Raw genomic sequence first — 27276 nt, 5'->3', positions numbered from 1 at the left:
CTTTCTCAGAACTGCAGTTAGACGATTTGAAGGGGTGACATGAGGTCAGGTTATCTCCAAAAGCAAGCTTCACTGGCATAGCTTAATCCCTGTCGATAGTTCAAGGGCCCTTTGTGAATATTTGATCAATATGTTCTATGTACTCTAAGAATGTAAAAATAAAAGGAAGAAAATAAATAAAATGAATATTTAATCTACCCTCCCATTGTGCTTAATGTTAAGGACTAGGGGCTTTTATCTGAAACTCAGTTGTTTTTCAACCCGCCAACACACCTGTCCAAGGCAGGGCACAAATGTCAACCAATAGTTGAAATATTTTGAATATCCAATCCATTAAGAAAATCCAGAGATGTACTGTGAATTTTGACACCATGTTACAAGGCTAGAATCAGTTATGATGGAAAACATTGAAAATAAAAACCATATTTTATCCAGAAATAACAACATGTCTTTTTGAGGCTTTGTTCTGAAAATCTTCACTGGGGATATGAAAAAGGTTGTATAAGAAGATTATAGTGTCAAAAAATCCCCTGCCCTCTTGATCTATTTTTTTATCATAACACTCAATCCTAGGGTCAAAAGCTACGTATATTTTTAAGTCAAAATCCTTTTTCACCATTTGGTTCAGTAATCCTTAGAATTTCCATTGTCTTGCAGAAAGTTAATCAAACAGTATCAAAAAGTATATTAAATAGTTTTTTCAATAACTGGACAAAGTTGTTATAATGCATACACTTTTTATTTTTAGAGATAATTTGTGTGATACCATAACATTTTTCAGAGGCGCATTCGTACAAATCAATAACATTCCTAACTGCATTAAGTTAATACATTACTTTATGAATCAGTCATCCTATTCCAGTTAGCCTACAATTTGTAATGCTATATCATCAAGCATAGGAAAAATAAGTGAAATTCTAAATCACAAACTATATCGATGTCATTGTCTTCAACATCACATTCAACAGAAAGAATCATCACGGAATAACCTATAAGACATGGCAGAATAAAGATTTAATAAATTCTGGCCAAATATTTGAAGTTCAACACTGGCATCAATACAACAAAAAGTGTTGTTCACAACAGGTTATCATTCACCCCCTAGACCTGAGACATAGTGCTATCAGGATTGACACGAATGGGCCGTGCACTTTTTCTCAAGTCCTGTAATTGCTTAGCAGGTTTCCCCACTCCTTCCTCAAACCTCTTTTCCACCACAGGGAGGACAGTATCGTGCAGGAAGGAGGCATTTTGGAGAATGAAAGCTTTCTTCTCTGCCTCCTGTTCACACCGCAGGCTGTAATCGACATGCTGCACAGCCACAAGGATGATCTCCCTCAGGCTCTCCAGCAGTACCATGTGCAGCTCTGGGAAGTAGAGCTTCAGTCCCTCCTCCAGGAAAGCCATCATCTGTTTGGTGAAGGCCACGATGGTGTAGCTGAGGTTGACCCAGCAGTCGTCTCCTGTATACTGATTGAAGCTGCTCATGCCACAACTGCGCATCTCCTCCTTCAGCTTGGTCAGAGCCTCTGGAGTCATTAGGTTCATCTTCCTCCACATCTCCTCAGAGTTGCGGTGCTTGGTGGCCTCAATGATGATCTCCTTGTAGCTCTGCAGGGCTGCCTTGATGTCTTTGACCAGGAGGGACTGCAGCGTGAAGGTGAGGTCCAGGCCGATTTCACTGAGCTGCTTGCAGTGCTCCTTGGCCACCTTGACACACTCAGCGGCAGTGGAGAGGCTCTCCTTGCTGTCAAACACCTGCCCACTGAAGGCATCCACAAACGTCTTCATGGATGAGCGCGACCAGACCACAAATGCTGAGTAGCAGCCTGTGTTACCGGCAAAGTCCATCTCAAACTCTTTGGCCGTCTCCAGCAGGCTAGTGAAGAAGATGTTGCAGAGCTTGTGTATGTAGAGCAGAGTAGCCCCCTCAATGCGCAGCTGGCGGATGGCGGTCTGCACAGCAGCGGCTCGGTTCTTCAGGAAGAGCTCACAGGCCTTGGTGGACTGCCCCAGACGGATTAACTGAGACACGGCCCGACGGGTCGCTTTGGGTCCCCCACGGAGGGAACGGTCAGGAGAGAGCTCAAACACCAGCACCTCTGTCAGCTGTCGGACACGCTCATCCACCTTCACCCTGAGCTCCTTCACCCTCGGACTGACAGGCTGGTCCTTCAGGTACTCATTCAGCTTGTCCAGGAGGTCCACGGCACCTTCAAAGTCCCGCTGGGCAATGCACACGTCCAGGTCTTCGGGAAGCTCCTGGATCCACTCCAAGCCCAGATCCACTGCCTCCTCTGAGTCAAAAGGGTTGGTCTCTTCGTCATCAAAAGGGTTGGTTGAGACCAAGGCCTCTGGTCTCACAGGTGAATTGGGAACCTCTACCTCTTCTGTCTTGTGTTTTTCCTTAGTCACTTTATTTTTCTTTGTCTCATCAAGGATCTCCAGCCACTCCTTTTTAATCTTGCTGTTCTCTGCCTGAAATATGCGGCTTTCAGGGAACATCAGGATTTTGAACATGTCCTTCATTGGGGGATGGTCCTTCACGTTGACGATTGCAAAGCTCTCCAGATCATACAGTGCATTGTATTTGTACTTCACTGTACCATGGCGATTCGCTAACCAGGTGGCAATGAGAAGGCAATCATTCATCAGGAAGGCATGCACTTTTTGAAGTTGTGCCATGTTGTCCACATCATATTCAACCAGGTCGCCATTGTACACTAAATACCTGCCTGGGGTGTCCATAATGTTTTTGCACCCCTCTACTTTCTCAAGCAGTGTAGTCAGTGTTCTCTGTTTCACTTCCTCTGTCTCTTTGGGGAATGCCGCCAGCATCTCCTTTGCCGTTTCATCCTTATCTGTTGAGAGCAAAGACTGGGTAATGCTCTCCATGATACTTTTCTGCTCTGTCAAAATATGACTCAGTTGGTACATCTCACTCTCCAGGTACGAAATCTCTTTGGCAGTTTCGATGAACTGTCTGTAATTCTTGTAGACATTTTTCTTCAGGTTTTGAGCCGTTTCATCTGCTAGGGTCTGTATTTTTTGACGATGTTCCTGCAAATCTCTGTCGCCATCAGACTGTTGTGAGAGATGCTTGACATAATTTTGCGGCTCGAAATTAGCTGATTCCAATTGCTTGCGCAGTCTGTTCGCCTGGTCTGTCATCTCCAACGTTATAAATTGTATTCTTCAGATTAAAAACATGTGCTAGAACAGTAATAATAGCCAGAAATAGGTGAGAACGACTGCCGACCGGCTTGTTTTTTTTTAGCCGCACAGTGCTAACAGTCAGGAAGAGGAAATAGGTTAACACCCAAAACGTCACGAGCCGTCCGGAGACTAGGTGGCCAACAAAATATGTAGTTTGGTCAAAGATGTTCGATGATATTGACAAGATAGTCGCGTGATCGCTCTAACAATGGAAATACATGTCCTTAAAGATGGAAGGCAGACAGGAGGTTGTGAGATCAGGTGGGACCATTATAGCTAATGAGAGGGCAGATACTCACGTGTACAATAGGCACAACTCCGATATAAAGTTTATTTTTTTGTTGTTGACCAAATTCGACACTCTCATTGACCTCCATACAAAAACATCTTCACTTGGTGTTATTTTCGTGGACAGATTTTGGGCAGAGTATATCATCTCGCTTCACCTATTCCTCTCTGGTATGGTTTAAAAAAGAAATGCATTGGATCATAAAATAAATGGTGTGCTCAGTCATCGAAGTTGTATTGATATTGAGAGATGAAAATGACACTCAATATTCGGTTGAACGTTTTATTTTATTTCAGTGTAAGTTTTATGCAAAATCCCGAGTAACTGTTTAGTTGGACAACATTTATTCGCGAGTGCTACTGTAGAGGGTCATCACTAGTTACTTCAGCCACAAAGTCATAAACACATTTCTTAAAATGTGATTTTAAACCTAACCTTAACCTCAGCCACACTGCTAACCTTATGCCTAACCTTAAATTAAGAACAAAAACCGAATTTGTGTGTTCATATCTTTTTTTTTTTTTTTACAATATAGCCATTTTGACTTTGTGGCTGTGGTAACTAGTGGAATCTCTGTGGAGGAATAACGTATCCCAGAATTCCCAAAAGCACCATAGACTGAAATTACACTTATTTTGAACAGGAGCGAATTTGCTGTAGTTTACTACCTAAAAATAACCAACATTAATCTATATTTAACTTAAACTGGATATTGAGGTAAGCTTACGTAGATATATAACAATAATATTTATCAGACCACGATTACAGTCGGTAAAGTTAGAGCTATCCAGCTCCAAATCAGCTGCATTGGGTTTTGGTGCATTCATTAGCCAGCTAACGTTAACTAAAGCGAGCTAGCTAGTCAACGTTATAGGACAACGATATTATAATGAGTACTACCAATCTAGCTAATCTACACTGAACAAAAATATAAATGCAACATGTAAAGTGTTGGTCCCATGTTTCATGAGTGGAAATAAAAGATCCCATACATTTTCCATACGCACAAAAAGCTTATTTCTATGTGAATTTTGGGCACAAATTTGTTTACATTCCTGATTTCTCCTTTGCCAAGATAATCCATCCACCTGACAGGTGTGGCATATCAAGAAGCTGATTAAACAGCATGATCATTACACAGGTGCACCTTGTGTTGGGGACAATAAAAGGCCACTCTAAAAAGTGCTGTTTTGACACACAACACAATGCCACAGATGTCTCAAGTATTGAGGAATGTCCACCAGAGCTGTTGCCAGATAATTGAATGTTAATTTCTCTACCTAAAATACGCCTCCAACTTCATTGTAGAGAATTCGGCAGTAAGTCCAACTGGCCTCACAACCGCAGACCACGTGTATGGCGTTGTGTGGTCGAGCGGTTTGCTGATGTCACATTGTGAACAAGAGTGCTGCATGGTGGCCGTGGGGCTATGGTATGGGCAGGCATAAACTACGGACAACGAACACAATTGCATTTTATCGATGGCAATTTGAATGAGATACTGTGACGAGCTCCTGAGGCCCATTGTTGTGCCATTCATCCGCCGCCATCACCTCATGTTTCAGCATAATAATGCACTGCCCCATGTCGCAAGGATCTATACACAATTCCTGGAAGCTGAAAATGTCCCAGTTCTTCCATGGCCTGCATACTTAACAGATATGTCACCCATTGAACATGTTTAGGATGCTCTGGATTGACGTGTACGACAGCGTGTTTTCCGGTTCCCGACAATATCCAGCAACTTCACACAGCCATTGAAGAGGAGTGGGACAACATTCCATAGGCCACAATCAACAGCCAGTCCCCTGTAGCTCAGTTGGTAGAGCATGGCGCTTCCAACGCCAGGGTTGTGGGTTCGTTTCCCACAGGGGGCCAGCATGAAAATGTATGCACTCACTAACTGTAAGTCGCTCTGGATATGAGCGTCTGCTAAATGACAAAAAAATTAAAGATCAACTCTATGCGAAGGAGATGTGTCGCGCTGCATGAGGCAAATGGTGGTCATATCAGATACGGACTGGTTTTCTGATTCACGCCCCTACTTTTTTTTTTTAAGGTATCTGACCAACAGATGCATATCTGTATTCACAGTTATGTGAAATCCATAGATTAGGGCCTAATGAATTTATTTCAATTGACTGATTTCCTTATATGAACTGTAACTCAGTAAAATCTTTGAAATTGTTGCATTTTGTGTTTATATATTTGTTCAGTGTAGGTATCCATCTAAGTTGAATTATCTTTTCAACTCCAGTAGCTAGCTAGTTGAACTTGGACGAAGATTTTGTGCTTGCCATTCAGCTGCAGGAGCAGTTTGACTTCGAGGCATCCTTATACACACCAACTGATGATAACTATGGCCAAACCAGCAAAAAACTGAAAGTTGAGCCTAGCAGCAACAATGTCATTCTATTTACATCCATCTGTTGCCCCCAAGAGACCAATGTCAATTGTGGATGAGTCGTGGGAGGTGTTTGACCCAAGTCTACGTGAGGGCCATGTTTCTGGAGTTCGATGACACGTTCTTCTGGGGAAAGCTCAGTGGTGTGGAAGTCAAATGGAGCCCCCGAATGACACTGTAAGTCTTAACGATTCACATTGTTGTATCAACCATCTGATATGATAAATGTGTTTATGATTATATCTCATACATTAGAATAATGGCTGCCCATCAACTTTCAGAATTTAAAGTGTGTGGGAACTTTGGCTGTCATGGCTATAACTGGTCCATGTGATTGCTTTCCTGTGGTTAATTTTCCATTATTCAATACCTGTCTCGTCATACAATCTTCAATTGTAGGTGTGCAGGTGTGTTCTTACGAAGGACGAGGTGGACTGTGTTCTATTTGACTTAGTGAGCCTTTACTGAAACTTAGACCCCGTCGGGATCTTGTACAGGTACTTTGACTAACCAACCTGAAACTTCTCAAATTGATGGCAATTGTATAAGATATAACATAAGCAATGTAGCTGATGTAATTTCTTCAGTATAGCATAACATGAAAATACCCTGTTATTCCAGACACTTCTGCATGAGATGATCCATGCACTGCTCTTCGTGACTCAAAACAACAGAGATCATGATGGGAATGGGCCTGAGTTCTGCAAGCACATGGACAGAATCAACCAAGCCACTGGAACTAAAATCACAGTAAGTTCTGCTCAGTGTCCCCACAATGTCAACTGTGAAAGTGTACTTTGTGTTAATGTCTCTGATTCCAGAATCAACTGTGTTCCACCAGGTCTATCACACTTTCCATGATGAAGTAGATCTCTACCGTCAGTACTGGTGGCGGTGTGAGAGGCCCTGTCAGACTCGCAAGCCCTACTTTGGATATGTGAAGAGGGCAATGTACCGTGCCCCCTCAGCCCAAGACACATGGTGGGGGGATCACCTGCGCTCCTGTGGGGGCACCTATACAAAGGTCAAGGAGCCAGAGGGTTATGGAAAGAAAGGCAAGAAGACAGACAACAGCGAAAGCAAGATAGACACCAGCAAAGACAAGAAGCCTACAGACAAGCCCACAAGCAAGAGCAAGGCTTCCAGCACATTTACTGCAGGTAATACATGTCTCTTTCTCATCTAATGAATGCTGAGAGTAGTAATATTATTTACAATTCAAAATATGGCTTAGTGAATGTGTCTTCTTGAATCTACATTTGATTTCCTATGCTTTGGTCTCAGGCTCTGGTTTACAGGATATAAGGAATATCATTCCATTCAGTAGCAAAGGCTTTTTGCTTGGAGAGAGTTCACCATCATCAACTCAGAAATCTCTTGTCAACAGTCCCACAAAACCCCTCACTACTCCTGTGTCTCCCAGACTTGTGCTGTCTCCTCCAGCTCAGGTGACAGCTAAAGGAATCAACTGATTATCCCACAGAAAAGGGGAGCTCCACAACCTCCATAGCAGGGGGAGCCCATGGTCCCTTCAGAGGACAGAAACCCCCTATTAAAAAATGTCAGCAACACCAAGGCATTTTTCAACATCAATGGTTCACCTGCTAGGGTTTACAAACCCAACAGCACTGTGACCAAGGCACATTGGACACTGTGTTAACAAACCTCCAAACGAGCTTCAACGCCATACAACACTCCTTCCGTAGCCTCCAACTGCTCTTAAACACTAGTAAAACTAAATGCATGCTCTTCAACCGAAAGCTGCTTGCACCCGCCCACCCGACTAGAATCACTACTCTCGGCGGGTCTGACCTAGAGTATGTGGACAACTACAAATACCTAGGTGTCTGGTTAGACTGTAAACTCTCCTTCCAGACTCACATTAAGCATCTCCAATTAAAAGTTAGATCTAGAATCGGCTTCCTATTTCGCAACAAAGCCTCCTTCACTCATGCTGCCAAACATGCCCTCGTAAAACTGACTATCCTACCGATCCTTGACTTCGGCAATGTCATTTACAAAATAGCCTCCAACACTCTACTCAGCAAATTGGATGTAGTCTATCACAGTGCCATCCGTTTTGTCACCAAAGCCCCATATACTACCCTCCATTGTGACCTGTACGCTCTTGTTGGCTGGCCCTCACTACATATTCGTCGCCAAACCCACTGGCTCCAGGTCATCTATAAATCACTGCTAGGCAAATCCCTGTCTTAACTTAGCTCACTGGTCACCATAGCAACACCCACCCGTAGTCTGCGCTCCAGCAGGTATATCTCACTGGTCATCCCTAAAGCCAACACCTCCTTTGGCCGCCATTCCTTCCAGTTCTCTGCTGCCAATGACTGGAACGAACTGCAAAACTCTCTGAAGCTGGAGACTCTTATCCCCTTCACTAACTTTAAGCGTCAGTTGTCAGAGCAGCTTACCGATCACTGCACCTGTACACAGACATTCTGAAATTAGCCCATCCAACTATTTTCTTTCTGCCAAAATAAGACCAATGTTCATGTTTTAATAGTAATGTGTATGAAGGGATTCAGTTTTATTTAAAAAATTTAATGTTCTTACAATACCCTAAGTATCTTCTGGCTGAATGTGCCTTTTCATAGTCCTCCTCAATGTAAAACTACAATGGCAGACTAATAGAAATCAAAAAGACAGTCTCAAATACCATTTCATCATATCACTAAACTCATTAAATTGACTGAAAAATTACAGAATTCTCGGACACATACTTCAATACCCATACATGCTCAGATGCTTTTGAATAGATTTCCTGCCTCTCCAAGGGCATAGACCACCGACGAGAAAGGTCTGTTGATTCACATTCAAAAAGTACAGGATGGTTTTATGAGGACATAACTAGACGGGCCAAGAGAGCAATGACAGTTTCCGTAAAGACAAAGTGCTTGTGCAATTTAATACCAATGGTGCTCTTTTTATCCTTGAATAAAAAAATTATGCACTCACTAACTGTAAGTCGCTCTGGATAAGAGCGTCTGCTAAATGACTACAATGTAAATGTAAAAGCAAGGCATATGTTATTTAGGGAAGGAAGGTGCAGGGGCAGTGGGGTGAGCTAAATGTCGTAGAAGAGAGGAAGGGCAGCAGATTTCAAGGAGTCAAAGACCAACAATAAGGCAGGCAGCTATATGTCACAACTTCTGCTCCTCCTGACCTGCAAGATACTGAGGACAACCCAGACAATTAGCACAATGACAAATAAGTAGCATATTATGGATTTTAGGAAGAAGACAGATAAATGAGCAGCACTAAAATGTGTTGCATCCCATTATTTTACATTTTAGTCATTTAGCAGACGCTCTTATCCAGAGCGACTTACAGTTAGTGAGTGCATACATTTTTTTTTGTTTTTTTGTTATCTCTAGCCTGTATTTAATGTGTCCTCGGGTAGACTCATGATTCTTTCAGCTTGAGTGCACTGCAGTCAAAAGGCACCAGCACTCATGTTGATTATGAAGGCTTTATGGGGTAGTCACTAACTGTCCTTGTCTTGACTGTACACAATTTAAAAACTCATTTTGAGTTCATTTCAACTCATATTGATGCACTGCCAATTCATATAAAATAGTATAAAATGTGTTTTAAGTGAGGGAATACATACATTATTTTGTTTTCCACATTTAAAATGACATGTCAGTTGTTGAGACCTTGCTTTTTCAATTACATCTGCCATTGTTTAGGCCACATGTGCCTCTGTGGGTTGGGCTTCCTCTCTTTGTTGAGGGGCTGTTGTTAGTGATGCAGGACCATGGATGGAAAGCCCACCATCTGTCCTTCATACTGACACCTTTGTTCTGCAGACACATACTTGTCATGATGACCTCACCCACCGCCAGTAAATCACTTTTGGTCGGCTGAAACATGTAAACCAGCAATTTTACACTGGCAGTTGCCAATTTCTGTGTGATAAGATTTGCAACGCTAGCCTGTTGTACTATTCTCAGTCAGTGGTATTCATGTGGCACATGTCAAGTTTGTTTCTTTTCTAAGTGTTCCTTTATCCTAAAGAAAATAAGCTTGAGAACTTTAATTTGATAAAATGTTGAATGATGGCTATTTGGTGGTGGCTCATTATAACTGTCTTAATAATTAAATCACTCCACATACTGTAAAATGTAATGTAAATGTAGAGCTGTGATTTACTTCAGGAATAATGCCGCGTTCATGCGCTAGTCGGAACTAGCAAACTCGGAAATTTCCGATTTGCTAACTGGTTGAACGCGGCACGTGTCTAACTACAACCAGTTGCAAATCGTACATTTCCAAGTTTCCTAATTCCGACTAGCACTTGAACGCGTACTCTAACAAACAAAGAACACTCTGGTATTAGGTTATGAATATTCAACCACCCTTTCCTGTCCGTCGCTGCGGGTGACGCCCAATCAGCCTGGAACTGTGTTAAAGGGACAGGAAGTGCGAGTTAGCCAGAGCTCGAAAGGAGAAGATTACTGTTGTTTGGCGTCAACGGCTGTTGCATGTTGTTCGTCGGAGATGTGCTTTTCATTCCTGAATGTGGTGATTTATAACGACTAAAACTAAAAGTATTGCATTTGTTTGAGAAAAAAAAAGGTATAACGATGAACGGTAAATCCGCGAACGGCACAGCGGGCGGAACACTGGCCTCCATTGAGGGGCTACCCCCACTGCCAAAGAGCCTAAGCGGCTTGCTGAATTCAAGCGGCGGGTCTTGGAGAGAGATGGAGAGGATGTATGCAAAGAAAACCATGATCCAAGACGACCTTAGCCGTGGGCGAAACAATTCAGACAACCTGCTTGCAAATAAACCGGCCAACCTTGATGCGGCTTTAGCACTCCTCCGAAAAGAAATGGTAAGAAGTGGAGGGGAGGTGATCAATTAATGATTGCAAACAGGAGGGAGGGAATTTTGAGGCAAAATTGTGAAATGAGAGCAACAGCTGTTCAGACAGAATCAAGAAATCACTCCATTACTGTTCATTACTTCATGGTCTAATTAGTATCCTAGCTCTTTTTGGTCGGCTGAAACATGTAAACCAGCAATTTTACACTGGCAGTTGCCAATTTCTGTGTGATAAGATTTGCAACGCTAGCCAGTAACGGTGACAACAATGAAACATTTATACATTGTTGTTTGTAGGATTTCATAGCCTACATTCATACCATGTCAGTTTGGTTTCATTTGATAGCCTACACAATCTATACTCCATTGATCTGTGTGAAGATTTCAGTAGGAGTATGTCTTTGAAAGCTTACAAAGCAAACTTTCTTCCAGCCTTACTGTAGGCCTATCCTCCTATGGGGTTAATATTTTATCCCATAAAATATTTCTGCTTAATTGAATAAAAGAAACATTTCTAGTTAAAGGCATGAAGCACCAACTTTTGTCTAATTGCTAACGTTTAGGCCTAAGTATAGTATCAAGCACCTGTTTGGGAAATCTTAAAATAATTCTAGTATCATTTTTATCTTTCCAGGTGGGATTGCGTCAGCAGGATATGTCTTTGCTGTGTCAGCTCTGGTCCCTCCATGAGTCAATCCAAGAGTACAAGGGCAGTTGCCAGGACCTCAGCGTCGGGCACGGGATAGAGAACGGCTACTTTGACGAAGATGATGAATACTACCAGGAGACCAGCACAACACCAACTGACCAACCGGAGGGAAGTGAGGCAACATCTCCCAAAAATGGGACTAGCAAGGACTCCTGGCTACAAGACTCTTTCCACATCACCATCTGAGAGACCCAAGAGCTGAGCTGTTTGCTCCTAAGTTAGACTCTACACGTTTGAGGCAATAGGCTTTTTATAAAGAGCTGTGCCATGCATTGAGTTTTGCTGGCTTATAGTCCTTTTTCAGCAGACCTCTTTCATATAAATATATACAAAAGTTCATTATTTATTATAAATGTTTTTTCCCCCTATTACTATGGACATTTCAAGTTTTCTATGATTGGGTTGTGAGTACTTCCAAGCTCTGTGTCATCTTCACAATGTTTACAGGGTTGAAATTCCAGAGACTGGGACAGTCTTTATAAACAAAATAGATGGGATTCCTGTCCCTGCAATCAGGGGAGGAAATCAACTTTTAGATGGTGTGTAGTGTCAACGGAGACTGGTTTGTGTTGCTTAGGCTGGAGAAAAGTATAAAATGCTGGAAACTGCTTACTTCTGGAATGGTTTTAAAACCAGGGGTAAGTAAGCATGTGCTTCTCAGAAGCCCTGTCTATGGTGTGCAGACGCTGTGCTTCTCAGAAGCCCTGTCTATGGTGTGCAGACGCTGTGCTTCTCAGAAGCCCTGTCTATGGTGTGCAGATGCCATACTGTGCTGTGGCTCTCCATACTTTTTCAGTTAATAGTTCAATGAGACTGGGAAGTTTGCATTGTTGAATTAAGTACAGTTGCTTCCATCATAAACCTTTGTTTTCAATTAACAACTCAATACAAGGTACCCATTACGAATTCATAGTATGTTGACCCCACTAGGACATGCATTTAGTGCACGTATGGCAATGTTGACCATAGTCTTCCATAGCCAACTGACCCCTATCTTGAGTCTCTATGTGCACTCAACATTTAGCTGCATAGACTGTATCAAAATAATTTAAGCTAGAAGTGCATTCTTGAAAGAAATTTTGCTTGTGTATCCTTTGACAATTTTGTGTGTAAACTGGTCCATAATTAATGTGCTTGTGGTACGCAAACCAAAGAGTATAATTGACGCACATTTGCTGAAATGTATTGGGTTTTAGGAATGATACTGTAAAATGCAATGTTCTTCCAGATGATATAGTCTGTTTTCTCGCCGAACAATGTACGACAATATATCAAGAATGTTTTGTAATACAGGAGGTTGATCTGTTGAGACGTACGTTTTCTTCACCGATTCAATGCAATTTGACAATATACACACCAGAGGATGTTTGGAGGTCATATACAGCATGCTTTCAAAATGGGGAGTTGAAAGAAAATGTTCACGGTACCTTCTATGCCTCAATGTGAGTGATGATCATGTACTGAATTTTCTACCTCCAGCTTCACGGTAAATGTATATTACCGCCACCAGCCCCACATTGAACATTTGTATTTAAACAGAACACTAAACAAATCTCCACACTTAGTGCCTTTTTAGGTCTCAGACCTTGGCTATTGCTGTTGTCTGTCCCTTCAACTCACAGCACTTTTCTCAATCTGGTCATGTCTTTCGGATGGTCTCATGGCAAACACGTAGTACACCGCATACTGTAACTCCAGCACAGTTACTTGTTCAATTCCCACCTAAAAGGAAACCTAATGTTTCTTCACCAGTGTCATTAATCCAGGTATGAAATGTACACAACAGCATCCTGATTAGTTCCTTTTTCATGTGGCAATATATATCCAGATGGATATAGTCTTGATTTCATCCAATCAGAAAGCTGTGTTCTTGTACCACAGTGTCATCTCGATTTGTTGGCTCTGAATCAGAATCTACAGACCTAAAGGAGTCAATATAGGCCTCAAGCCAAGAAAATGTAACCTGAATTTCAGTCCAGTGGCAAGGTCAAGATGGATGAATCTGTCATCAAAGGAGTAATATATGAATCTGTGGAGGATAAAAATAAAAAAGTATATTTCATTGTTTCCTCAGATACATAACTCACTGAGTATTTGAAGGGTTTGTTTTGTTTCAATCCATTCCTCATGTTTGTTATTTTTCAGTGAATGACCATACTACTGTTTTTGGAAGATTGTTATGCTCTCTTATGTGATAGCTATAATTATGGATTTAATAAAATGACTTGATACTCAGATTTGTTATTCCTGCATGAAACTGTCGTTCATAGGCAACTGAACACAACTGTCTACTTTGTAGCTCTAAAATTAGCTTTGGCTTTACGGGTCAGCACTCACCACTTTATAGTGTATTGATCACCCTTGGCACCGACCAATAGAACATTGCACTTCTTGAGAGTAAATTTAAATAGTTTAGTTTTATACAGTTGAAGTCGGAAGTTTACATACAATTAGGTTGGAGTCATTAAAACTCGTTTTTCAACCACTCCACAAATTTCTTGTTAACAAACTATAGTTTTGGCAAGTCGGTTAGGACATCTACTTTGTGCATGACACAAGTAATTTTTCCAACAATTGTTTAAAGACAGATTATCTCACTTATTCACTGTATCACAATTCCAGTGGGTCAGAAGTTTACATACACTAAGTTGACTGTGCCTTTAAACAGCTTGTAAAATTCCAGAAAATGATGTAATGGCTTTAGAAGCTTCTGATAGGCTAATTGACATCATTTGAGTCAATTGGAGGTGTACCTGTGGATGTATTTCAAGGCCTACCTTCAAACCCAGTGCCTCTTTGCTTGACATCATGAGAAAATCAAAATAAATCAGCCAAGACCTCAAAATAAATTGTAGACCTCCACAAGTCTGGTTCATCCTTGGGAGCAATTTCCAAATGCCTGAAGGTACCACGTTCATCTGTACAAACAATAGTACGCAAGTATAAACACCATGGGACCACGCAGCCGTCATACCGCTCAGGAAGGAGACGCGTTCTGTCTCCTAGAGATGAACGTACTTTGGTGCGAAAAGTGCAAATCAATCCCAGAACAACAGCAAAGGACCTTGTGAAGATGCTGGAGGAAACAGGTACAAAAGTATCTATATCCACAGTAAAAGGAGTCCTATATCGACATAACCTGAAAGGCCGCTCCAAAACCGCCATTAAAAAAAGCCAGACTACGGTTTGCAACTCACATGGGGTCAAAGATTGTACTTTTTGGAGAAATGTCCTCTGGTCTGATGAAACAAAAATAGAACTGTTTGGCCATAATGACCATCGTTATGTTTGGAGGAAAAAGGGGTTATTTGCAAGCTGAAGAACACCATCCCAACCGTGAAGCATGGAGGTGGCAGCATCATGCTGTGGGGGTGCTTTGCTGCAGGAGGGACTGGTGCACTTCACAAAATAGATGGCATCATGAGGAAGGAAAATTATGTGGATATATTGAAGCAACATCTCAAGACATCAGTCAGGAAGTTAAAGCTTGGTCGCAAAGGGGTCTTCCAAATGGACAATGACCCCAAGCATACTTCCAAAGTTGTGGCAAAATGGCTTAAGGACAACAAAGTCAAGGTATTGGAGTGGCCATCACAAAGCCCTGACCTCAATCCTATAGAACATTTGTGGGCAGAACTGAAAGTGTGTGCGAGCAAGGAGGCCTACAAACCTGACTCAGTTACACCAGCTCTGTCAGGAGGAATGGGCCAAAATTCACCCAACTTATTGTGGGAAGCTTGGGGAAGGCTACCCGAAACGTTTGACCCAAGTTAAACAATTTAAAGGCAATGCTACCAAATACTAATTGAGTGTATGTAAACTTCTGACCCACTGGGAATGTGATGAAAGAAATAAAAGCTGAAATAAATCATTCTCTCTACTATTAGTCTGACATTTCACATTCTTAAAATAAAGTTTTTTTTTTTTTTTTTCATTTAGCAGACGCTCTTATCCAGAGCGATTTACAGGAGCAATTTGGGGTTAAGTGCCTTGCTCAAGGGCACATCGACAGATTTTTCACCTAGTCGGCTCAGGGATTAGAACCAGCGACCTTTCGGTTACTGGCACAACGCTCTTAACCACTAAGCTACCTGCCGCCCTAACTGACCTAAGACAGGGAATTTTTACTAGGATTAAATGTCAGGAATTGTGAAAAACTGAGTTTAAATGTAGTTGGCTAAGGTGTATGTAAACTTCCGACTTTAACTGTAGCTGCTATAGAAACATCCTTCTTTGTCTATATGTGTTTTGGAGAATTGTTCACTATTTCAACACTATTGCTGTTTGACCTAGTTTTAAAAATGAATGTCTTATTCAAAAGAGGCATCGCTTAAGTTATGATATAATTTATGATATGTAACTAGTGCTCTATATGTACAGCTGAAGATAATTGTTTATCTCATACTGAAAACTGAGAAGCAAAGCTTCTGGAAGAGCAACTTAGGTGAGGTAGAGAGCTATTGCACAATATGGCTCTGCAAGTGTTTTCTTATCAGGTCAAGGCTCCGTAGACAAATCATGTGATCAACACTGGTGGACCCTCAGAAAGTTACCCTGTTACTGTATCTATTCACAGACATATAGCAACCAACCCAGCTGGGCAGCTAAAATCTCGAACTTCATACACCATCGTGTGTCCCTTAGAGTACAATATGAGCTACATGTATTCAAAGGAGAAGTGAGGGTAAATATTGACTAACATCAAGTGCCCTTTTGGAAAGCAGCCTGTAGTGAACACGCCTCTGTGCTGGGCTGAGCACCTGTTTAGGAGATTGTGGTAGATTAACATAATCTTGATTGAAAGCAAATCCAAGGTATGTGTAACTCTGCCCCTGGGATGGGACAGCTTGCCACACAAGCGCAACTGGGCTGTACCAACTATGTGCAACTGGGCTGTACCAACATTCACAGACCACAAACACACTGCTCACAACAAAGCTTTAGCAATTAATGGGAAAGAACACCAACGAATTCCCTTGGTTCTACTAACGCCAGAAAACGAATACAGCTGAGGAGTTTTCAGAGGAGATAGTATCCTTGAAGTTTGGTTTTATTCAGAAATAAGACTAAAAACATATACAAATTGTTGATGAACACTTACATAAGTGGCAATCAAATAGTGGTGTGGTTAGAAGGACATCTGACCTTTATTGTGTCAACAGATGCGCTGTCTGAAGCCTTGGTTAACTTGTCCAGAGGATTTTGGAAAATCTGATTGAGAGCTTACAGCCCGGCTTTGGCACAGAACAGTCAGCTCTCCTTCAGTGATCCTGTCTGACTTTTACTCTCTGAGCCCTGGACCTGGCTAGCACTATCCTCATGCGCTTACACTGAGCTCTTCTTCATCTCCTTCACTGAGATAGAGAATTACAATGACAAATTCTCTATTCTTCATGACATCTTTTGTCCCAATGACTCAAATGTTCTTTCCCTTTAACAGTACATTCATGCACTGGTCTCAACATCGTAATGCCTCTGATGTGATTCTTGTTATACTAATCTGATTATCCAGACTCATGATCTACCACTACACCAGGTTGAATAATGCTGCAAACACTCACTACACTCTTGCTGGAACACTTTGAGCCTTTCTCCATTACCAACACTGAGCTGGGGACGTTTAGTATGTGTGCTTCAAGGCTTACTACAGGGGTTGAAACCAGTTTGATTTCACAAGCAGTGGAATGTCTTTCAAAACATGGATCTACAATTACCCACGACCACCTGAGGCCTTACATAACACGTTCCCCCTGTTTGAAGGCACCAGGCTGGGTCAGCACGTCAGGCATTAGAGATATCTATTTATTTAAAATGACACATTTGCCATAAGTGACCCCCACTGCTCTTTAGAATGCACATCACCAATTGACTTGATACATTAGCGTACAGTATGTGCCCTAGGAACATGTGGGGTTGAATCTCTGTTCTAGCATTGTTGTTTACATTTCCTTCCACTTGACATGCCTTCTTGTTTGGATACGGTATCGATACTCACTATTCATTGAAGATACTCCACTCACTATCCTCTCCCCTTATTCCACGTGCTTGCAAGGCAAGCAGTCTAAAAACAATGACTATTTGTCATCCTGGACCATTCACTGACAGATGCTCAGATCCACTTGAGGTATCCTTGTAAGGATACCAAACATAACATTCCCAGGCAGAGTTCACTCAACGATGTAAAGGCTTGTTACAACGTGTGAGCACAACATTAATCCTGAGCCGAGTTATGGCAGGAATTACAAAAATTAAATATAAATAATTTTATCTCTGTTCAAAAAGGAGAAACAAATAAGACCAGTTTGAAAAATCTCTGAGGACAAAACAGTGAGTTATCAAAAATATTAATTTTATTCACACTGACTTCAGGCTCTGTCTGCATACAAAAACAGCCTTTCTGGAGGACATTAGTGTGCTTCATACAATTAAGAAATACCAACAAAGCAACTGGCTTTGGTCAGAAAAAATCTAAAGACTCATACAGTATGTTTGTGTATGCACTACTTAACCATAAGGTATCAAGGGGCCTTAGCACATACAGTGCCTTCAGAAAGTATTCATACCCCTTGACTTATTACATATTTTGTTGTGTTACAGCCGGAATTCAAAATGGTGAAAATATGTTTTTAGAAATGTTTGCTAATTTATTGAAAATTAAATATAGAAATATGTAATTTACATAAGTATTCAAACCCCTGAATCAATACTTTGCAGAAGCCCTTTTGGCACCTTCAGCACAACCATTCTCAGGTATTGTCATAGATTTTCAAGCAGATTTAAGTCAAAACTGTAACTTGGCCACTCAGGAACATTCACTGTCTTCTTGGTAAGCTATTCCAGTGTATATATGGCCATTTGTTTTAGGTTGTTGTCCTGCTGAAAGGTGAATTTATCTTCCAGTGTCTGGTGGAACACAGACTGAACCAGGTTTTCCTCTAGGATTTGCCTGTGCTTAGCTCCATTCCATTTATTTTTATATTTTACCCCCAATCATCGCTGCAACTCCCCAACGGCCTCGGGAGGTGAAGGTCGAGTCATGCGTCTTCCGAAACATGACCCACCAAACCGCGCTTCTTAACACCCGCCTGCTTAAGCCAGCCGCACCAATGTGTCGGAGGAAACACTGTTCACCTGACGACCGAGGTCAGCCTGCAGGCTCCCGGCCCGCCACAAGGAGTTGCTAGAGCGCGATGAGCCAAGTAAAGCCCTCCCGGCCAAACCCTCCCCTAACCTGGACGACGCTGGGCCAAATGTGGGCCGCCCTATGGGACTCCCGACCACAGTCTGTTGTGATACAGCCCGGGATCGAACCCGGGTCTGTAGTGACGCCTCTAGCACTGCCACACCACTCGGGAAGCCCCTTTCCGTTTCTTTTTTATCCTGAAAAACTACCCAGTCCTTAACGATTACAAGCATACCCATAACATGATGTAGCCACCACTATGCTTGAAAATATGGAGAGTAGTACTCAGTAATGTGTTGTATTAGATTTGTTCCAAACATAACACTTTGTATTCAGGACAAAAAGTGAATTGTTTGCCACATTTTCTGCAGTATTACTTTAATGCCTTGTTGCAAACAGGATACATGTCTTGGAATTTTTGTATTCTGTACAGGCTTCCTGTTTTTCACTCTTGTCAATGAAGTTAGTATTATGGAGTAACTACAATTTTGTTGATCCATCCTCAGTTTTCTCCTATTACAGCCATTCAACTCTGTAACTGTTTTAAAGTCACCATTGGCCTCATGGTGAAATCACTGAGCGGTTTCCTTTCTCTCCGGCAACTGAGTTAGGAAGGACGCCTGTATCTTTGTAGTGACTGGGTGTATTGATACACCATCCAAAGTGTAACTAATAACTTCACCATGCTCAAAAAGATATTCAATGTCTGCTTTTTTTTTGTATGTACCCATCTACCAATAGGTGCCCTTCTTTTTGAAAACCTCCCTGGTCTTTGTGGTTGAATCTGTGCTTGATATTCACTGCTCGACTGAGGGACCTTACAGATAATTGTATGTGTGGGGTACAGAGATGAGGTAGTCATTCAAAAATCATGTTAAACACTATTATTGCACACAGAGTCCATGCAACTTATTATGTGACTTGTTAAGCACATGTGTACTCCTGAACTTATTTAGGCTTGCCATAACAAAGGGGTTGAATACTTACTAACTCAAGATATTTTCATTTATTTTCATTTTTAATTAATTCCACTTTGACATTATGGTATTCTGTGTAGGTCAGTGACAAAAACATCTTAATTTAATTCATTTTAAATTCAGGCTGTAACACAACAAAATGTGGAAAAAGTCAAGGGGTGTGAATACTTTTTGAAGGCACTGTAAAGCCACCCTCTGTGAACATGTGTGTCAAATGCTTATTATTCCACAGCTCCTATACTTAATCATATAGGCTGCATCACCAAGAGAGTATTGCTCTCTTTTACTGTACAGCTTCAATAAAATAAAGAATTCAAGGCAATAAATGGGATTACTCACTGCAAGTTATCTCTCTCTGTGACACACACATCTTACATCTGTTCCATATCAAAATATGTGTTGCTTATACACAGCCTGTGGTTTTTGGCATTGCACAGAATAATGAATATGTTCACTATGTGCTTTCTAAGGTGGTAGGTATTTCACAAATAGCCTCAGGAATGTCCCGTAGCCTCATTAACTCCAATACCAACAGAGAGGTTATTGTCAGTGTTTGACTATATGTCTAGGCACACTCCACATAGCACTAATAGTTTCCCCTCACCGGTCTCTGGTCCAGGGCATAATAGGTGCCATTGTAACAGTGTGTTCTTTAGGACCGGCCTGAAACAGGTCATTGGAACGGCAGGATGTCCTTTATGCTCCATGGAAGCGTCTGAAACGCCTGGGCTATGCACGTCTCCAATAGCAGACCCACACACACAGCCAGCAGGGAGAGCCTTCTGCTGCAGTTAAGAATGACTGGAGAAGAGAGGAGAGGAAATGATCAGGTCTTACAAGAACACAAACATGACAATATGCAGGAAAAGTACTTGTTTAGAACACCTTTAGATCATGTTAATCTCCTACTTGTTGTAGAATTGAGAAATACTGCCATCAGTGCAATAAACCATGAATTCTACAGGAATCCAATATCAATCAATCAAATGTATTCATAAAGCCCTTTTTACATCAGCAGTTGTCGCAAAGTACTTATACAGAAACCCAGCCTAAAACCCAAAGAGCAAGCAATACAGCTGTAGAAGCACAGTGGCTAGGAAAAACTCCCTAGAAAGGCAGGAACCTAGGAAGAAACCTAGAGAGGAACCAGGCTCTGAGGGGTGGCCAGTCCTCTTCTGGCTGTGCCAGGTGGAGAATATGGGGGAGAAAGAGAGAGAGAGACAGAGAGCACAAACAGACCCCACAGAGCCCCAGGACAGCAAAACAATTAGATCCAACCAAATCATGAGAAAACAAAAAGATAATTACTTGACACATTGGAAAGAATTAACAAAAAAACAGAGCAAACTAGAATGCTATTTGGCCCTAAACAGAGCGTACACATTGGCAGAATCCCTGACCACTGTGACTGACCCAAATTTAAGGAAAGCTTTGACTACGTAGACTCAGTGAGCATAGCATTGCTATTGAGAGCGGCCGTCGTAGGCAGACCTGGCTCTCAAGAAAAGACAGGCTATGTGCACACTGCCCAAAAAATGAGGTGGAAACTGAGCTGCACTTCCTAACCTCCTGCCAAATGTATGACCATATTAGAGACACATATTTCCCTCAGATTACACAGATCCACAAAGAATTAGAAAACAAACCCAATTTTGATAATCTCCCATATCTATTAGGTGAAATACCACAGTGTGCCATCACAGCAGCAAGATTTGTGACCTGTTGCATCAAGAAAAGGGAAACTAGTGAAGAACAAACACCATTCTAAATACAACCCATATTTATGTTGGTGTATTTTCCCTTTTGTACTTTAACTATTTGCACATAATGACATTTGAAATGTCTTGATTCTTTTGGAACTTTTGTGAGTGTAATGTTTACTGTAAAAAAAAAGGGGGAAAAAGTGTTTATTTCACTTTTGTTTATCCCATGCCAATAAAGCCCTTAAATCGAATTGAAAGAAAGAAAGAAAGAAAGAAAGAAAGAAAGAAAGAAAGAAAGAAAGAAAGAAAGAAAGAAAGAAAGAAAGGAGAGTCTCGAAACAGCAGGTCCGGGAAAAGGTAGCACGACTGGTGAAGAGGTCAGGGTTCCATAGCCGCAGACAGAACAGCAAAAACTGGACCAGCAGCACGATAAGGGCAATTACCCTGAAATGTGACAAACCACAGGGGGCACACCGAGACTAGTGCTTGCTTTGCAGGCCTGATTGTTTGGTGAAAAAAACAATGCATAACGTTAATGCAACTTTAGTGAATTAATGGATTACAATTTTGGAACTATTTAATAACTCTAGGGAATAACAGAATTCACTACGTGAAAAGTCGATAGATATGGTGCTCAATGTGTGAAATAGGTTATTTAATAGTATCAATAATGAGTAATGAGAACTTTTCAATCCATTTTCACTCCAATTCACTCGCTGAATTAACAGGAACAGCGATGGAGCTAAATGTGAGTGACTAATGGTCCTCTGTAGCTCAGCTGGTAGAGCACGGCGCTTGTAACGCCAAGGTAGTGGGTTCGATCCCCGGGACCACCCATACACAAAAATATATATATATGCACGCATGACTGTAAGTCGCTTTGGATAAAAGCGTCTGCTAAATGGCATATTATTATTATTAGTATTATAATGGGAGCATTGGTACACTGAGGGAGGAGTTGGCTAATGTACCTCTGATGGCCTGAGAGTTGGATGTGAGCACAAACAGCTTGATGAGGCTGAAGCAGTGCGGGGAGTAGTCATGCTCCCATATGACTGCAGCGATGAGCAGGATTTTGCCATAGCTGGACAGCAGGAGGGCTTTCAGTAGTAAGCTCAGTTCAAAGTCATAGCCAAGCAGCCTCTGCACCAGCCACAGGAAAGACAGCACTCCAACAGAGAACGCACCCAATTCTGTGGACAAATGAACATGAAATCAGTACCAACCAGCAGAAGACCGTCATTTGTATGAAATCATTGTGAAAAGAAAGCAGGATTTGTCATTTTATCTACACTTGGAAACATTGTTATAACATTGCTATTAACATTGTCAAAGGCATGTTTGTTGATGAGTGCATGACTTGTTATAGTAATGATGTGTTTTTTTCCATGCTTTATATACCCACCAAGAGCTGCCATCCCAAACATGCCATAGAAATCCCATTCTTTGGTGTATCTAATGATGTCTGCAGGGTCATTGCTCTGTTCAGATCCCGGAAGTTGTGACCACCTCAGGTAGGACTCACACAGCAGGCAAAACACACACAGCTTCCAGTGAATCTGTAGAGGAAACCATCAATAAGACATGCCATCATGCCTTGTGTCTCTCTGCAGAGTAAATGCAATGCAATGTGGATCAAGTCTCATCAATTTTCTAAAGCATGCACTGTAATCTGACTCTGGTGAATCGTTTTTCAGTGTCTTACTGTACTTACGTTCAATGTAATGTTGAACAGAATGTGTCTGAATGCTTGAGTTTTGCATAAAATGGCATCAATCAGAATAATGACTGGATCATATTCAATGTACTTGTCCACAGGCTTTTGACAGGATTCCTGAAAGAAGTAGAGACATTTACCCATTTCAGACAGAAGATGTGGTATGTTACCTGTAAAAACTATAAGGAAATGTTTATATGACCCCCGTTGAAACAGCCTCTTATTTACCACTTAATTGCAGGTATACCCCTTTCATACATATCAATAGACCCACTTCAATTTGCTTACCGCTCCAATAGATCCACAGACGATGCAATCGCCATCACACTGCACACTGCCCTATCCCATCTGGACAAGAGGAATACCTATGTAAGAATGCTGTTCATTGACTATAGGTCAGCATTCAACACCATAGTACCCTCCAAGCTCATCATTAAGCTCGAGGGTCTGAACCCCGCCCTGTGCAACTGGGTCCTGGACTTCCTGAAGGGCCGGCCCCAGGTGGTGAAGGTAGGAAACAACATCTCCACTTCGCTGATCCTCAACATTGGGGCCCCACAACCACCCGAGCCACTGCCTGTTCACCCCGCTATCATCCAGAAGGCGAAGTCAGTACAGGTGCATCAAAGCTGGGACCAAGAGAATGAAAAACAGCTTCTATCTCAAGGCCATCACTGTTAAATAGCCATCACTAGCACATTAGAGGCTGCTGCTGCCTATTGAAATCACTGGACACATTAAGAAATGGAACACTAGTCACTTTAATAATGTTTAAATATCTTGCACTACTCATCTCATATGTATACAGTGAGGGAAAAAAGTATTTGATCCCCTGCTGATTTTGTACGTTTGCCCACTTACAAAGAAATTATCAGTCTATAATTTTAATGGTACATTTTTACATTTACATTTTAGTCATTTAGCAGACGCTCTTATCCAGAGCGACTTACAGTTAGTGAGTGGATACATTATTAATTTTTTCATACCCTCCCGTGGGAAACGAACCCACAACCCTGGCGTTGCAAACGCCATGCTCTACCAACTGAGCTACATCCCTGCCGGCCATTCCCTCCCCTACCCTAGACGACGCTGGGCCAATTGTGCGCCGCCCCATGGGTCTCCCGGTCGCGGCCGGCTACGACAGAGCCTGGATAGTAGGTTTATTTGAACAGTGAGAGACAGAATAACAACAACAAAAATCCAGAAAAACGCATGTCAAAAATGTTATAAATTGATTAGCATTTTAATGAGGGAAATAAGTATTTGACCCCCTCTCAATCAGAAAGATTTCTGGCTCCCAGGTGTCTTTTATACAGGTAACGAGCTGAGATTAGGAGCACACTCTTAAAGGGAGTGCTCCTAATCTCAGCGTGTTACCTGTATAAAAAGACACCTGTCCACAGAAGCAATCAATCAATCAGATTCCAAACTCTCCACCATGGCCAAGACCAAAGAGCTCTCCAAAGATGTCAGGGACAAGATTGTAGACCTATACAAGGCTGGAATGGGCTACAAGACCATCGCCAAGGAGCTTGGTGAGAAGGTGGCAACAGTTGGTGCGATTATTCGCAAATGGAAGAAACACAAAATAACTGTCAATCTCCCTCGGCCTGGGGCTCCATGCAAGATCTCACCTCGTGGAGTTGCAATGATCATGAGAACGGTGAGTAATCAGCCCAGAACTACACGGGAGGATCTTGTCAATGATCTCAAGGCAGCTGGGACCATAGTCACCAAGAAAACAATTGGTAACACACTACGCTGTGAAGGACTGAAATCCTGCAGTGCCCGCAAGGTCCCCCTGCTCAAGAAAGCACAAATACATGCCCGTCTGAAGTTTGCCAATGAACATCTGAATGATTCAGAGGAGAACTGGGTGAAAGTGTTGTGGTCAGATGAGACCAAAATGGAGCTCTTTGGCATCAACTAAACTCGCCGTGTTTGGAGGAGGAGGAATGCTGCCTATGACCCCAGGAACACCATCCCCACCGTCAAACATGGAGGTGGAAACATTATGCTTTGGGGGTGTTTTTCTGCTAAGGGGACAGGACAACTTCACCGCATCAAAGGGACGATGGACGGGGCCATGTACCGTCAAATTTACATTTACATTTTAGTCATTTAGCAGACGCTCTTATCCAGAGCGACTTACAGTTAGTGAATACATTTTTTTTTTAATACTGGCCCCCCGTGGGAATCAAACCCACAACCCTGGCGTTGCAAACGCCATGCTCTATCAACTGAGCTACATTCCCTCCCCTACCCTGCCGGCCATTCGCTCCCCTACCCTGGACGACGCTGGGCCAATTGTGCGCCGCCCATGAGTCTCCCGGTCACGGCCGGCTGCGACAGAGCCTGGATTCGAACCAGGATCTCTAGTGGCACAGTTAGCACTGCGATGCAGTGCCTTAGACCACTGCGCCACTCAGGAGTACAAATCTTGGGTGAGAACCTCCTTCCCTCAGCCAGGGCATTGAAAATGGGTCGTGGATGGGTATTCCAGCATGACAATGACAAAAAAACACACGGCCAAGGCAACAAAGGAGTGGCTCAAGAAGAAGCACATTAAGGTCCTGGAGTGGCCTAGCCAGTCTCCAGACCTTAATCCCATAGAAAATCTGTGGAGGGAGCTGAAGGTTCGAGTTGCCAAACGTCAGCCTCGAAACCTTAATGACTTGGAGAAGATCTGCAAAGAGGAGTGGGACAAAATCCCTCCTGAGATGTGTGCAAACCTGGTGGCCAACTACAGGAAACGTCTGACCTCTGTGATTGCCAACAAGGGTTTTGCCACCAAGTACTAAGTAATGTTTTGCAGAGGGGTCAAATACTTATTTCCCTCATTAAAATGCAAATCAATTTATAACATTTTTGACATGCGTTTTTCTTGATTTTGTTGTTATTCTGTCTCTCACTGTTCAACATTTACATTACATTTTAGTCATTTAGCAGACGCTCTTATCCAGAGCGACTTACAGTTAGTGAATACATATTTTTTTTATACTGGTCCCCCGTGGGAATCGAACCCACAACCCTGGCGTTGCAAACACCATGCTCTATCAACTGAGCTACATCCCTGCCGGCCATTCCCTCCCCTACCCTGGACGACGCTGGGCCAATTGTGCGCCGCCCATGAGTCTCCCGGTCACGGCCGGCTGCGACAGAGCCTGGATTCGAACCAGGATCTAGTGGCACAGTTAGCACTGCGATGCAGTGCCTTAGACCACCTACCATTAAAATTAACGACTGATCATGTCTTTGTCAGTGGGCAAACGTACAAAATCAGCAGGGGATCAAATACTTTTTTCCCTCACTGTATACTGCATTATATTCTATAATATTCTACTGTATCTTAGTCCATGCCGCTCTGTCATTGCTTGTCCATATATGTATATATTCTTAAATCCCATTCCTTACTAGTTTCGTGTGTATTGGGTATATGTTGTGAAATTGTTAGATATTACTTGTTAGATATTACTGCACTGTCGGGGCTAGAAGCACAAGCATTTCGCTACACCCGCGATAACATCTGCTAAACACGTATGTGACAAAGAAAATCTGATTTGATTTGAAATTAGGAGGGGTGGGGGGTGTTGTTAAACCATGGGGGCTGTTTGCAGTTTAAATTAGGGAGGTGTTAAACAATGGAAGTGTTAATGTCTTTACCTGCAAAAAAGCAGAGAACCATTCACACAGACCCGATACCTGTATTTTGGTTACAGGGTCTGTGAAAATGCAGGAATCATGACTCGGTCTTTAGGTGGCTTTTATTTTCCCACGTTTTTTACCCCCTACCCCTTTCAGATATACGAAAAAGCTGTTATAAAAATGCAGACATGATAAATTAGTGGGATTTTGGTCTATGTATGAAAGGGATAAAACAGGCACACCATACGCATTTATCTAGCTTTTATGGCTAAACTAGATAGCTAGCTTACTGTTTTATCTGTTGTAAGGGTAGAGACCCAACCACTAACCACAAATATCAGCTAACTATCCATCATCAGGCATCATAACTTGAATAGAAACAGAGAAACCGCTGGCAGTGACAGGTCCCTTCATTTCTAGCTAGCCTAGCATCATCAGTTAGCTAATATCTAAACCAGGAAATGAACATGGGCCAGTTAGTTAACTCACACATATGTTTATCTTCAAGATCCCATTACTGTAATCTCTGCGAAGCTCGTGCGCGTCCTTAATGCATTCAACACATCTAAAGAAACCCTTTCCCATTC

General features: G+C 42.1%; 4 protein-coding genes and 1 non-coding gene across 6 annotated transcripts; 3 read left to right on the top strand and 2 right to left on the bottom strand.

Moving 5' to 3' along the window:
* Positions 1-729: 729 nt before the first annotated feature.
* exoc8 (exocyst complex component 8) lies at positions 730-3323 on the bottom strand. The gene has a single exon (XM_041866069.2). It carries the CDS (start codon positions 3169-3171, stop codon positions 1102-1104), a length of 2070 nt encoding a protein of 689 aa, XP_041722003.1. The 5' UTR covers positions 3172-3323; the 3' UTR covers positions 730-1101.
* An 813-nt stretch (positions 3324-4136) lies between these two features.
* On the top strand, positions 4137-7617 carry LOC121552665 (DNA-dependent metalloprotease SPRTN-like). Of its 2 annotated transcripts, XM_041865663.2 has the most exons (6): positions 4137-4222; positions 5946-6086; positions 6309-6406; positions 6531-6659; positions 6751-7069; positions 7194-7617. In XM_041865663.2, exons 4-6 carry the CDS (start codon positions 6546-6548, stop codon positions 7379-7381), a joined length of 621 nt encoding a protein of 206 aa, XP_041721597.1. In that variant the 5' UTR covers positions 4137-4222; positions 5946-6086; positions 6309-6406; positions 6531-6545; the 3' UTR covers positions 7382-7617. The 2 variants fall into 2 exon arrangements, with proteins under 2 accessions (XP_041721597.1, XP_045067135.1); XM_045211200.1 differs by lacking the exon at positions 6309-6406.
* trnag-ucc lies at positions 5309-5382 on the top strand. The gene has a single exon. It is a non-coding gene; the product is annotated as a tRNA-Gly (tRNA).
* A 727-nt stretch (positions 7618-8344) lies between the features above and the next one.
* Positions 8345-13701, top strand: LOC121552271 (protein FAM89A). The gene is made up of 2 exons (XM_041865047.2): positions 8345-10765; positions 11390-13701. Exons 1-2 carry the CDS (start codon positions 10514-10516, stop codon positions 11648-11650), a joined length of 513 nt encoding a protein of 170 aa, XP_041720981.1. The 5' UTR covers positions 8345-10513; the 3' UTR covers positions 11651-13701.
* A 6042-nt stretch (positions 13702-19743) lies between these two features.
* On the bottom strand, positions 19744-27274 carry LOC121552831 (protein ARV1-like). The gene is made up of 5 exons (XM_041865896.2): positions 27179-27274; positions 23042-23161; positions 22733-22886; positions 22299-22520; positions 19744-20425 (listed from the first exon to the last, which is right to left on the bottom strand). The coding sequence occupies exons 1-5, from the start codon at positions 27272-27274 to the stop codon at positions 20298-20300; spliced, it is 720 nt and encodes a 239-aa protein (XP_041721830.1). The 3' UTR covers positions 19744-20297.
* Between the last annotated feature and the right edge of the window lie 2 nt (positions 27275-27276).

This window comes from Coregonus clupeaformis, chromosome 36, assembly GCF_020615455.1.
Source record: "Coregonus clupeaformis isolate EN_2021a chromosome 36, ASM2061545v1, whole genome shotgun sequence".
Lineage (NCBI taxonomy): Eukaryota > Metazoa > Chordata > Actinopteri > Salmoniformes > Salmonidae > Coregonus > Coregonus clupeaformis.
The sequence above is the reverse complement of the archived record's forward strand: the minus strand, read 5'-3'. Positions and strand labels throughout refer to the sequence as shown.